The sequence below is a fragment of the Bubalus kerabau genome, chromosome 16, assembly GCF_029407905.1.
Source record: "Bubalus kerabau isolate K-KA32 ecotype Philippines breed swamp buffalo chromosome 16, PCC_UOA_SB_1v2, whole genome shotgun sequence".
In the NCBI taxonomy this organism is placed as follows: Eukaryota; Metazoa; Chordata; class Mammalia; order Artiodactyla; family Bovidae; genus Bubalus; species Bubalus kerabau.
Genome location: NC_073639.1, coordinates 48574480 through 48586668, shown reverse-complemented (window position 1 = coordinate 48586668; position 12189 = coordinate 48574480). Strand labels below are relative to the sequence as shown.

At 48.5% G+C, this 12189-nt stretch overlaps 1 protein-coding gene across 6 annotated transcripts in view; it reads right to left on the bottom strand.

Moving 5' to 3' along the window:
* GOLGA3 (golgin A3) overlaps nucleotides 1-11949 on the bottom strand; it is a 46686-nt gene extending 34737 nt beyond the window's left edge. Inside the window, exons 1-4 of one of the 6 annotated variants that reach the window (XM_055551033.1) lie at nucleotides 11797-11949; nucleotides 5389-5708; nucleotides 2619-2858; nucleotides 336-448 (exon numbers count right to left, since the gene is read on the bottom strand). In XM_055551033.1, coding sequence (XP_055407008.1) covers nucleotides 336-448; nucleotides 2619-2858; nucleotides 5389-5521 — 486 coding nt within the window. In that variant the 5' untranslated portion in view covers nucleotides 5522-5708; nucleotides 11797-11949. Of the gene's footprint in view, nucleotides 1-335; nucleotides 449-2618; nucleotides 2859-5388; nucleotides 5709-11491; nucleotides 11774-11796 lie in introns of those variants that run through there. The other 5 variants (XM_055551031.1, XM_055551035.1, XM_055551032.1 and 2 more) reach the window with 5 other exon arrangements.
* Nucleotides 11950-12189: the final 240 nt, after the last annotated feature.

The window sequence follows — 12189 nt, the reverse complement described above, 5'->3', positions numbered from 1 at the left end:
AGTAGAAACTCTATCACTTACATAATAAACAAGTCAAACCCAGGACTGGCTGCTCAAGTACAGAGAGCAGTTACACCCACATGTTCGCTGCCTCTGCTTTTCTAATGGCAGATTTAGACATAAAACATGCCTGTTTGGAGGGAAGAAGGACCAGAGGGGTAGGAACCAGAGCCCCGTGGAATCTCCTCAAAGGGTGGGAGCTACATGAGAAAGATGATCTTCGTAGAGACACACACAAGCCCATCCCAGCAAAGAGAAATAAACAGCAGATCCTAGAACTATGACTGACTGACTGCTGTTTTTTCTATTAGCTGGTTCGAGAGAGGGAGACTCACTCTTTCCTGCTGGCGTTTCACCCTGTACTGTTTGAGCTGTTCTTCCAGCCGCTTCCGAGCCTGCAGTCGGACCTGCTCCTCCTTCTCCAGGGGCAGCGAAGCCTCTGTTGAGCCTGAGGTGGGGAAACGGCCATTTAGAAACTAACAACACAACAGGACACAGAAGATAAATCAGAAGAGCAGCTTGGCTGTCTTGCGTTTTATTACCAGTATGATTTAGCTTTAAATAACACAGGGCTGTCTAGTTTGAAAGAACTGTTTGCAAATGGAGAGAGAACTGTAAGCCTTGGACACTGACCACAGAGAGGACCCACCTGGTGGCAGACACAGTGGCCCAGCACAGCCGTGGTGCCTCCGTCAGCAGCGCACTGCCCCTGTGGGCATCCCGCCAATAAAACAGGACGCGGGCAACTTGCGCCTTTTAGTAATTAAAGAACTGAACTTGAGGTTGGTGCCAGTGTGAGTGTTCTGAGGCTCCCACCAAGCTCTAACTCTGCTTCCTTACATTACAGAGGAACATGAACAGCAATCCTGATGGAATGACAGACAGCAGCGGCAAACAGGAACATGCTACCAAACTCGCCTTCTTTACCCAGGAACATCCCAGATTACCTCAGTTTCCTACCCGAGGAGACTGCAGTCCAAGGGCCATGCTCAGGGACAAGAGGGGAACTACGCTGACAACTTTCGGGCAGCTAACAAAATTTAAAATATCTAAAACCCGAACTTTCACTTTGGGTAAAAAAAAGAGCTGAACAGTGAGTGAAAGGTAGGCAAGACCCAGGCCTCCCAGCTCAGGGCCAAGGGGCTGGTGAGAGCAGAGGAATGCCGTAACTGAGCCCCTTCCTGGGTGGCACCATCCTCAAATATGAATTCTGGGAGGGAAGCTGCTGTTGTTTTAAATAATCCCTAAAACCTGAGCAGTCGCCAAGATTTCACTAGGAATTCACCAGTGTTGTTACTGATTGTGCACTCATACTCTTCAAGTAAGTTTCATATGAAAGAGCTTACATACTTTTCACATCACTAAGTGGTCCAGATGGCAGAGACCACCAGAGGCATGGCCTCAGGGCTGGGCACATTCCTGGGAGGGGCAGCCAGGGGAAAAGCAGGAGAACCTGGGGCCAGAGCTCACAAACCCCTCAGGTCAGGACCCAGGATTTCACACAGCATCCTGGCTGACATGCTAACAGTTTGTTTACAGAAATGTTTAACGTATGCTGTGACCCTAACAGCATGATGAAATAATTCCTGTGAACACTCTCTAGTAAGCATGGGAGTGCAAGTTGCAAATGAAACATCAAGGCGGCATTGCTGCACACCCAGCAGACTGGTGAAGACCGAAAGCAAACAGCATCTTTGTCCTCTCACAGGGCATCAGCACCCTTGCAATGTGACCACCCATTATGGAGATAAACACAACCACTGCTTCTGACCAAGAGCTCTGCTCCTGGGATGGAGTGCATAGAAATGAAAGCAGCAGTGCTGCAACATGTACAGGGAGATGCTCACTGCAGCACTGGTCCCCTGGCCCTGACCCGGCCACACTCGGGGCTCCTCCAGCCTTAAAAGAGTGGATGTGGAGCTGCATCAACTGACGTGGGGCAATCTCCAGGTGACAGCGCTACGTAAGAAGAGCATGCAATGATGAGAAGGACACAGGCCCATTTTAAGAACAATGATCCTCCAAACCTGGCTGTTTTCAGAGGCCTGTAAGGCACTATGTGAGAAGGTGGCTGACCTGGAGGGGAGGGAAGGAAGTACTGAAGCAGGGATGAGGTGTAACAACTGCAGCCGTGAAATGACCCCATTAGGTAAGATTATACAAGTCTGTGTGAAAACTTGCATGTTAGAAAAGCCTCGAGGCTTCAGGGCTCTCAGGCTGACAGTTAGCAACTTGTTCGCCCCTGAATCCCCAGGGATTAGGACAAAATAAAGGCTGATTAAAGTAACTCATAAAAGAAAGCCTTCAAGCTGTAACTGGCAAGATCAAATCCCCACTGCTGCTTGCTCACCACCCCGGGTGATGGAAGACATGCACGCAAAGGCCCTTCAAACTGGGGCCTCCAGTGCCGTTGTCACCTTCAGGCTGTGACAAAGCCTATCTTCCCTCTGGAATGGAGCTATTTGTTAAACGCACAACCCACCACGGTGATAAAACAGCAACGGCGGAGGGGCGAGCCCTTTGGGGCCTGTGCCTGTCAAGGATGGTGAGTGACAGGGGCCCAGGGAGTGGGATGGGGGATGAGGGGGTGGGGGAGAGCCCGGCAGGAAGATGCTTACACAGTTGCGTTTCTTGCATAGGAAGACTGAGTCTGAGGGACTGCAAAGCTTCTTTTCTAACAATGCCCTCAGCACTAGTCCCCTGAGACTTCCTTAGGTTGTCATGGAAACCAGCCACACCTGGAGACGCATCAGGACCCGCTGGCGAGGGAGGCTCTGGGAACTGTGGTGTCGGCCCATTCAGACAGGTGTCCCCCTGGCGTCCTTCATCTGAAGTTCTGTTTACCTTGGCACTGGCACCTGGAAAAGAGGGTGTGGGGGGCCATCATGTTTTAACAACTAAAATAGGACAAGAGGGAATCTAGACACGGGAGTACTCTCCACATCCCAGGAACCTGTTCACTCTGCGAGGACAGCAAGCCTGTCCTTCCGAAGGGCAGGTGATGTGGGACAAGTGACTCAACCTCGCAGAGTAATACCCTCACCTGCAGGACGCCCTCCTCACCTTCCTCACTACAGCTGTAGAATTTCAGTAGTCATGTTTCCTTTTCATTTAAACAAGACCAGTAAGAAATCTTATGAAAGTCTGTTTTTAAAAAAAATAGCAAAAAAACCCTCCACAAATCCTTAAAACGTGGCCAACAATGTTTCTAATGAGCACTGTTAACAGCAGGACTAACCAGTGTCACAGCCTCACATTTACAAAGGGCTGATTCCCAAGTTATTTGAAGGCATAAGTTTATCATCCAAAATGAGACCTCAAAGGTGAAGAGTTAGAACAGCTGATGAAAATGATTACCCCAAAGCTGAGGACAGAACCCAGAGTCTATGCTTCTGACTGACAAACACCTAATGGGTAAAAACCCGTTAACCAGTGATGACTATTTACCTGCATACCAAGCTCAGTCTCCTCTACTAACATTACTACAAGTTGCTGCTGCTGCTGCTAAGTCGCTTCAGTCGTGTCTGACTCTGTGCGACCCCATAGACGGCATCTCACCAGGCTCCCCCGTCCCTGGGATTCTCCAGGCAAGAACACTGGAGTGGGTTGCCATTTCCTTCTCCAATGCAAGAAAGTGAAAAGCGAGAGTGAAGTCGCTCGGTCATGTCAGACTCTTAGTGACCCCATGGACTGCAGCCCACCAGGCTCCTCCATCCATGGGATTTTCCAGGCAAGAGTACTGGAGTGGGGTGCCATTGCCTTCTCTGACAAGTTACTTACACACTAACTGAAACCTACTTTTGTATCAAAAGGAAAGTGCTCTCCCCATGATGGGCAGCCAGTTGGCAGCCAATGAGTCGAGGAGATATTTGGAGGGGCTTCTAGACACGTTCCGGGGGGCCCCCAAGCACTGCAGTGCCCCAGGTCCCCATAAGGTTAGCACCACTTGGATCTCATGATGTACCCAGTATGCAACTAGGAAATTCCCTCTGAATTTCAATTTCCCCAAGCAAATTGAAAATGGGTTTCTGTCACTTGAAATGTGAGTCCCAACTAACATAGCCGCTTATTGTCACGCCTCCCTGAAAGGAAAACTAGAATATAAAGTTGGGGGGAGGGGTAAGACACAAAACAGAGTGGGAGGACCCCACCACAGCTCTGACACAACCGTCTGTTCTTTTACACAAACAGCTGAGGTGAGGGGTGGGGTGGGAGTGGGGAGGAAATCATGCATTTCAGATGCAAGTTAATCAGGTCAATACCACTTCCTAATGGGCTTATCAAATCTGGGAGAGTCTCTAAAGCATCCTGCTTACATATGAGGGTAATTATTTGAGTGTCACACTGCACTTTAAAAAAATCTAAAAGAAGGCCTAATAAATAAGATTTGATTGTTTCCAAACAGAAGTCTAATTATGGATAAACAAATAATGATGATACAAAAACTGGCCAGCCCCACCTCCTGGGTGCTTCCCAAGTGCTCACATTTCACTTCGGCGTTCACCACCACCCTAAGATGCAGGGTGGAGAAGGAAATGGCAACCTACTCCAATACTCTTGCCTGGAGAATCCCTTGGACAGAGGAGCCTGGAGGGCTACAGTCTATGGGGTCGCAGAGTTGGACATGACTGAGTGACTGACACACACACACACACACACACACAAGATGAAGGGGCCATTCATCTTTCCATTTTCTCAGTAAAAGAGTGAGGTGGAAATAAATTAAGGATCTTGGTTGAGGGCTCATTCCTATTAGCGGCAGACCTAGGAGTTGTTCCAATTGCAGAACCCTTGATCCTGGGCCAAGATGCATTGACCTCACCTGGCACTTAAGAAGCAGGAAGCAGCAAAGCCATTTCAGGTGCCTGAGCACTGTTTTACCAGAAGAGAAACGCAGTTTCTGCTAGTAAATCAGTGCATACACGTTATGATGTTCAAGCACACACTGCCCAGGAAGGGGCATGAGGAAGCAGTCCTTTATTCTGTGCTTCCAACACACGAATAACCCACTAGCTAACGTGGAAATGTGATCCAGTAATCCTCAGATCACTAGCGGCACACTTTCCAGTTAGTAAAAATCTGACAACCAACCAACCAAAAAGGTAGAATGTTAGGCAGGGGACAGTGATGTGTCAGTGAAGATCTGCACAAGCCTTATGGGTAAACCATGCTGCTCCGTCCCTCTAGAGCAGAAAGCTCCAGAAACTTCCCATTTCTTTTAACACACATGGTGTTTGAGTCAAAGTTGGCCTCAACTAAAAAAATACATAAAAACACACTCTGAGTGACGCTCTTAGACACCACTGTCTTCTTCCAAAAGGCAAGACGACCTCTGTTCTCCTGTTTAAAGGTAAGATGTGAGCAGAACACAGCGTACTGGCAACTTACACTGGGCTTCATCCCACTGATCCAGAGGTGCCAGTGAGCCAGGGGGCTTTGGGGGGCCCTCGGGTTGAGCTGAAGTGCCACTGCTGGATCTGTCCTCCACCAGGCCCTCCTGCACAGCCGCCGCACTGTCCATGGTCAGGGTGACACGGGCTGGGCTGACGCTCAGAGGCTACAAGTGAACTGGGAGCAAGTTCAGTTTCTGCCATTAGCAACGGCCAAAAGCTCCTGGGACGGACCACACTAGGTTTGCCATTTTGGGGAAGAGATTTACAGTCTCACAGATGGCCTGAAATCAAACCAGGTAATATCATGCATGATACCTGTCAGGAATAAAAAGAGAAAGAAGGTATTATGAAACTCCATTTGTCAGATTTGAAGTAACAAGTCCAAGACTAACATTTGGTTCCCAACATGCATCTGTATAATAAATATATTCATACAACAAATAATCCTTGAGCACCTACAGCATCCTATTTTTTGCGGATAAAAAACTGACCCAAACCCATTTGGCTCATCCCTGAGGCCATCTGCACTGATGACTGCTGAAAACCATCCCCCACCAGGTGAGAAGCTCCTCCACGGACAATGTAATCAGCAGAGCTGGTGGTGGGGCTTGGATGACTGAGGAGCCGAGTCTTTATTTATTTAAACTTAACTGACTTGTATGTAAACAGCACATGTGGCCAGTGGCTTAGTATCGGATATAGAGGCCCAAGTGCTCACAGGGGTCAAAGGGTGAGCTCCTCTCCCAGGAGACCTGGCATGTTAGTGCCCAGGCCATGCCTTAGAACCAGAGGTCAACAAGGAAGACGTAACAGCATGGAGCATGGTAAACTGGACACTAACTGAGGAGGCATGGGGGGATGAGGACACGTGGAAACTAGCCACTGGGGTCTGGGGGGCAGAGAAAGGACCTCACAGCAGGTGACCAGATGCATTCTTCATTTCTCACAAGATCTGCTATCTTTCAGCTTGTTCTGCCAAGCTGAATTTAAGGGAGCAAAACTGCCCAAAGCCTGGCAACTGGTTATTGCTTTTGAAGTGTAATGAGGATATTATCACCTCGTTTCCTCAACAGATAAGGTGCTGCTATTATTCTGCAGAAATGGTGGCATTTACTTCCTTGAAGATAAGATTTCATATTATCCTATGTACTGTTTGGTGTTTCACGGGTTCCAGGACAAAAATTTACGGGACATTCCTCCGCGGCTTCCAAATGCCACATAGATGTTTTTGAGACGAGCCTAAGCAACAGCTGACTCTCACTAGATGATCCTGTTTCTCCACAGTTCTCTGTCACCCTGTCACCCATGAACAGGCAGCCTTTAGTGGCTGGCACAACCTGTGAACACCTAGTGATGGGAACCCAGCAGTGTTTGGCCTGCAGTGTCAATCATCCACACATTTCCCTCTGCTATCTGGCACCTGACAGGCCAGCGACATCATGGATTAATAAGTGTTGTTATGAATATAAAAAGGCTATGCCGACTTTTTTTTGGTGGCCTCATGGCTTGCAGGATCTTAGTTCCCCAACCGGGGATTGAACCCAGGCCCTCAGCATTGAAAGTATGCAGTCCTAACCAGTGGACTGCTGGCAGATGTCCTATGTCTACTATTAAGTGCAGAGCTAGTACTAAGACTCTGTACTTGAGAGGATCACAGAATTGTGTGAAAACATGAGTAGCTACAATCCAATGTAGTTAATCAATAAGCACCGGGTGCGGCTGGCTCATGGTGCCTGGCGCGAGGAAATATTTGAGGACTGAAACGATGTCTGAAGGGAGGTACCAAGGTCAACCAAACATGATCCTATGTGCAATGAGGTCTCAACTTAGTTTCTGTCTCTACAACATTTGGTAACCTCTTTCATCCACGGAGACACTTTCCAGGTTGGAGGGTGGGTAGACAAATAGGCCAGTCCACAGGTCCCTCTGAAAACCACCATCTCACAGGGACCTGGGTGCACAGGACACCACTGTGACACCTGCTGAGCCTGCCCTCACTCCGTGGGCACAGCTGGTGGTAAGCTGGCCAGAGTGACACCATAGAGGAGGTGATGCCCGCAAGGCCAGGTAAGGGCACACCCAGGCTGTCCCTTCACCACAGGCTTCACTTCACAGACAGGTGACTACAGATGGTTGGGCTGGGACACACACAGTGGGCTGTGGAAGCAACTGTCCCTGCCTATGGTGTATGGTGCTCCTTAACAAAGGAAGACATTTGCATTTTGCTTTGAAATGTCTTTCTTTCTGTCTTGTGGGGGTGGGGTGAAGCTGCCTACATCATCACATGCTCCCTAAGATGCCTGCCTAGGAGGGTAACAACAACAGGTAAGTGCTTTTCAGAGCTGGTCCCTCTGTTGCCAATGCCCTTTTCCCTTTGACCACCAGGCAAATCCCCCTGGATCCTTTCACGTCTGCCATTAGGCACTGCTCTCGTCTCCCGAATCTCAGGTAAAGCACCCCTCCCTGCCACCATGATAGCCCTGCGTGCATCAGTTCAGTTCAGTTGCACAGTCATGTCCGACTCTTTGCGACCCCACGAACCGCAGCACGCCAGGCCTCCCTGTCCATCACCAACTCCCGGAGTTTACCCAAACTCATGTCCATTGAGTCGGTGAATATCACAGGGCAATTGTGTGTGTGCCCATCTCTTCCATCACCCTGTAAGATCCTACACAGAAATCACCACTCCAGGTCTGCCCCTACCCCCTCAAACATCCCCTACACAGAGTAGTGCTCAGTGCAGGCTGCTGACAAATACATCTCTGCCTCCACCAAGTCCTACCCCTTAGCAACCAACCTAGTAGTTCAAAACCAATGATACAGTATTTGCATCCTTGAATATTCACAACGCTTTGTCAAACACAGGATAACTCTACTACTCAATGCAGTTGGGAGTCACAGTTCTGGGAGAGCAAAGAACACCTGGGAGGTACAACACTGGGAGAGCAGCATGTAAGTGGCCACAGGTCAGAGAAGCATCTAAGGAGCCACAGGGAATGTGTTACTGAGGCAAGCAGTGACAACACCTGACCCTGACACTATGCAGGAAAGAGAGCATTGGCTGAGATGTTTTGTGTGCACTGAGGAAGGCACACCAAAGACAGAGAGAAATGTGTCAGGCTGTTTGAGTCTAATACCAGTACACAGTCCATGCATTTGCTTGCCTTTATTTGGATTTCTTGCTAAACAAGAAGTCTTCTGATTCCCAAGGAGTCCTAACTGCCCCACAACCCCCACCCCTTGAGATGAATGGTGAAGCCCTGGAGACCCTGTGACTGTGACTTGTTCTGGTAACTTATGAAGGTGGCTCCTGTTCACATGCAGCTCTGCCTGAAGCCAGACAAGAGACGGGATTCACAGAACACCAGAAGCAGCCTCTGGGGAAGGGACATGTCTCCTATCCATAATACACTGGCATTCTCCATGTATCCTCAGCCTCATGTGAATTTTACTTAGCATGACTCAGTCATCCAGGCCTCATTATTTCAGACTGCTGACAAAAACAGGACAAGGAGGGTTAGACAGCTGGGAGTACATCACAAGGAAGCTGTTATTAGTAACATGCACTCCATTTTGTGATTTAAAAAAACAGAGATCAGCCTAATCACAGTACCATTTCTGACCACCTGCATTCTGTGTTTCCTGGAGGGAAGAGATGAAGCAAAGGTATCACTTAAAACTTCAAAAAGTATGTAACTCTAGGTTCACCGCTGTCTGACATTAAAAGACTTCAGATTGAGAAACTACCATCTCAGGCAACTATGTGATCTCCAGCTTCCCCGAGACAGCAGGTCACTTAGATCTGGTAATATGCATATCAACAGCTCCATCTACTCCACCTTCTTTATGATGGTCCTACTGGCAATTTAGAAACAACAGAGCATGGGAATTCCATGGTGGTCCAGTGGTTAGGACTTTGCTCTTTCATTGCCGAGGTCACAGGTTTGATTCCTGGCTGGGGAACTAAGATCCTGCAAGCCATGCAGCATGTCCCAAACAAAAAGAGAAACAATAGAGCATAGCCAAAGTGAAAGCCCAGAAAGCCTCATGTCACCGCAGAGCAGTGTAATGTAAAGAATAGACTCAGGCATCAGACATCTTGGCTTTAGGTCCTGAGTCCTCCACACTCAGCTGTGAGATCATGGGCAGATTTCTTAACCACTCTTATATGGTGATCCCATCAGTAAGACGAGGAGAAAAAGACCAAAAAATGTGTGCCAGGATTAAATGCAAAAAGGGACATGCCCCATGACTTCAATAAATGACAGCTATTATTATTAGTGTTACTTTTTCCTTCAATTATTTCTTGTCAAAATCAACAGGTAAAAGCCAACTGAAGATATTCTCATTCAAGAAAGCATACTGCTTGGATAAAGAAGATACGGTGTACACACACGTACACACACTCTGTAGTATTACTCAGCCATAAAAGAACAGAATTTTGCCACTTGTGACAACATGGATAGACCTGAAGAGCATTATGCTCAGTGAAAGAAGTCAGACAGAAAAAGTCAAATACTGTATGTTATCACCTGAGGAATCTAAAAAACAGGACAAATAAAAAAGAAACAGACTCTGAGATACAAACTACTGGTCACCAGAGAGGAGAAGGGAAGGGGGATGGGCAAAGTAGATAAAGGGGATTAAGAGATACAAACTAGTAGGTATAGATAAGTTACAAGGATGCAATGTACAGCACAGAGAATACAGCCAGTATTTTATAATAACCTTGCATGGAATGGAAAGTACAGAGTGTAATATACAAAAACATCAGGACGCTGGTTGTCCAGTGGTTATGACTCATGCTTCCACTGCAGGAGGCATGGATTCAATCCCTGGTTGGGAATCTCACATGCCTCAGGGTGCAACCCAAAAACAAGAAAAAAAAAAAAAAAAAAAACCATCAAATTACTATGTTATACACCTGAAACTAACATAAGATTGTAAGTTAACTATACTTAAAAGTTAAAAAATTATACTGCTGCTTAAGGCAACTGGCCAAAAAAAAAAAAAAAAAAAGGCTACTTTATCAGATGATTTTTATTTCCTTTTCTTGCCATTCAAGGTCCACTGTAACTGAAGGCCATCACTCCAATAAAAAGTTATGTTTGTAATATCTAAGGGACAATTTAAAAAGTAAAAAAACAAACCCATAAGTCACCTGTAAATGTCCCAGTGGTTTCCAATCACACTGACAATAAAATCTAAGCCTCCTACCCTGAACTAGGAAACTGCATACCATCTGGCCCGTCCCCACACTGCATCCTTGTCCCTTATCACTTTCTTCCTTTTTCATTACACACTTGCCATACTTCTCTAAGAACATCAGACTTACTCCTCCCTCGGGATCATCACACTTGCTGTTCATTCTGCTTGAAACACTCTTATCCCACCGTTTTTCATGGCTAATTTCTTGTCATAGAAGCCTTAGGTCAAAAGTCACCTTCGCGGACAGGCTTTCCTACAGACCCACCCCAAGCACCGCCTAATACTCTCTCAACAATGTCTCATTTATCCTCCACTACTACGTAAGCTCAGTGACAGCAGGGATCCTGACACGATTTCAGCTCTGGATTCCAGGACCTACAATATATGTTGCCATCATACGACGAACAGTTGTTGAATGAAGGCGGAGCTGTTCACGCAACGCCTGGCCTCACTACCTCTGGAAAGTATTACTGCACCGGTGAAACGCCTCTAAGTACCCAGGATCGAGACGGAATCGAAGTGGACTGAGAGACTGAGATCACACGCGTTCTTTAAACCAGGCTTCACACTAACCACCCGACACGAAATCACGCATGTCATCTTGACATAACTTCTGCAAAAGGACAAGAGCTGTTTCTCAGCAGCTCCAACAGCAGCTGCGGGTACCCCTGAACAAATCTCTCCCTGGCACGGGTAGACAGAGCTCGGAAGGGCTCGAATGTATGTTTATTTATGAACCCAGTTCCCTAACAGCTGCACAAGCCAGCTTCCAGGCCCGGAGGCTACCAACGGTGAGGAGCCAGACTAGCGCGGGGCGTTGCCGCTCAAGACAGAGTTGCGGTCGGCCTCCCCGTCCGCTCGGGCCCCGCCGCCCTTCTCCCAGCCCATACCCCGACTGTGCTGCGGTTCCCTGGATTCTCGCGCCCTCCGCGACCAGCGTTCCTGCCCAGGCACCACCCCGCGACCCTCACCCCGGCGGTGCGGAAGCCGCGGCGAACGCCCGGCCCGGCCTCTCCGGTGGAGACGTGGCCCCTCGAGGGGCGGAGCGCGGAGCAACGACGTAATCTGGCCCCCCCGGAAACAGCCTGTACGCAGTGCCTCCGTTCCGCAAAACAGAAGGTCCCTTTCAGCTAGCCCGCAGCCGCCCTCAGGCGGGGACTGCTTCAACCTCAAGGTCTGGATAGAGCCCACTCACAACTGGTCCGAAGAGGATTTCATAAAGTAAATCTGGGGCGCCTTTCCCTTTCAGAAACGCAGCTCCCAGACTTGCCGGACCAACTCCAACAGGAAGCCGGGCAGTTAAGCTTCCGGCGGAAGTGGCGTGGCCAAGCTCCGGTCCCGCCCCCGCCCCGCCCCGCTCCAGCTGTCAGGGTATGGGCATGGTCGTTCTGGCCCCGCCTCTACCTTATTGGCTGCATTGCTCGTAAGCACCCTGGGGGGCTTGGGTTAGTGTGGGTGGAGGTGGTGGTGCTGGCCGCTGTCCCTCTTCTAAATCCTCTACAACGCTAGTCCTTATCTTTCAGGTACAAATGCAAGAGACTCGTGGACTTTCCCAGAGGTCCAGTGGTTAAGACTCTTCCCTTCCAGT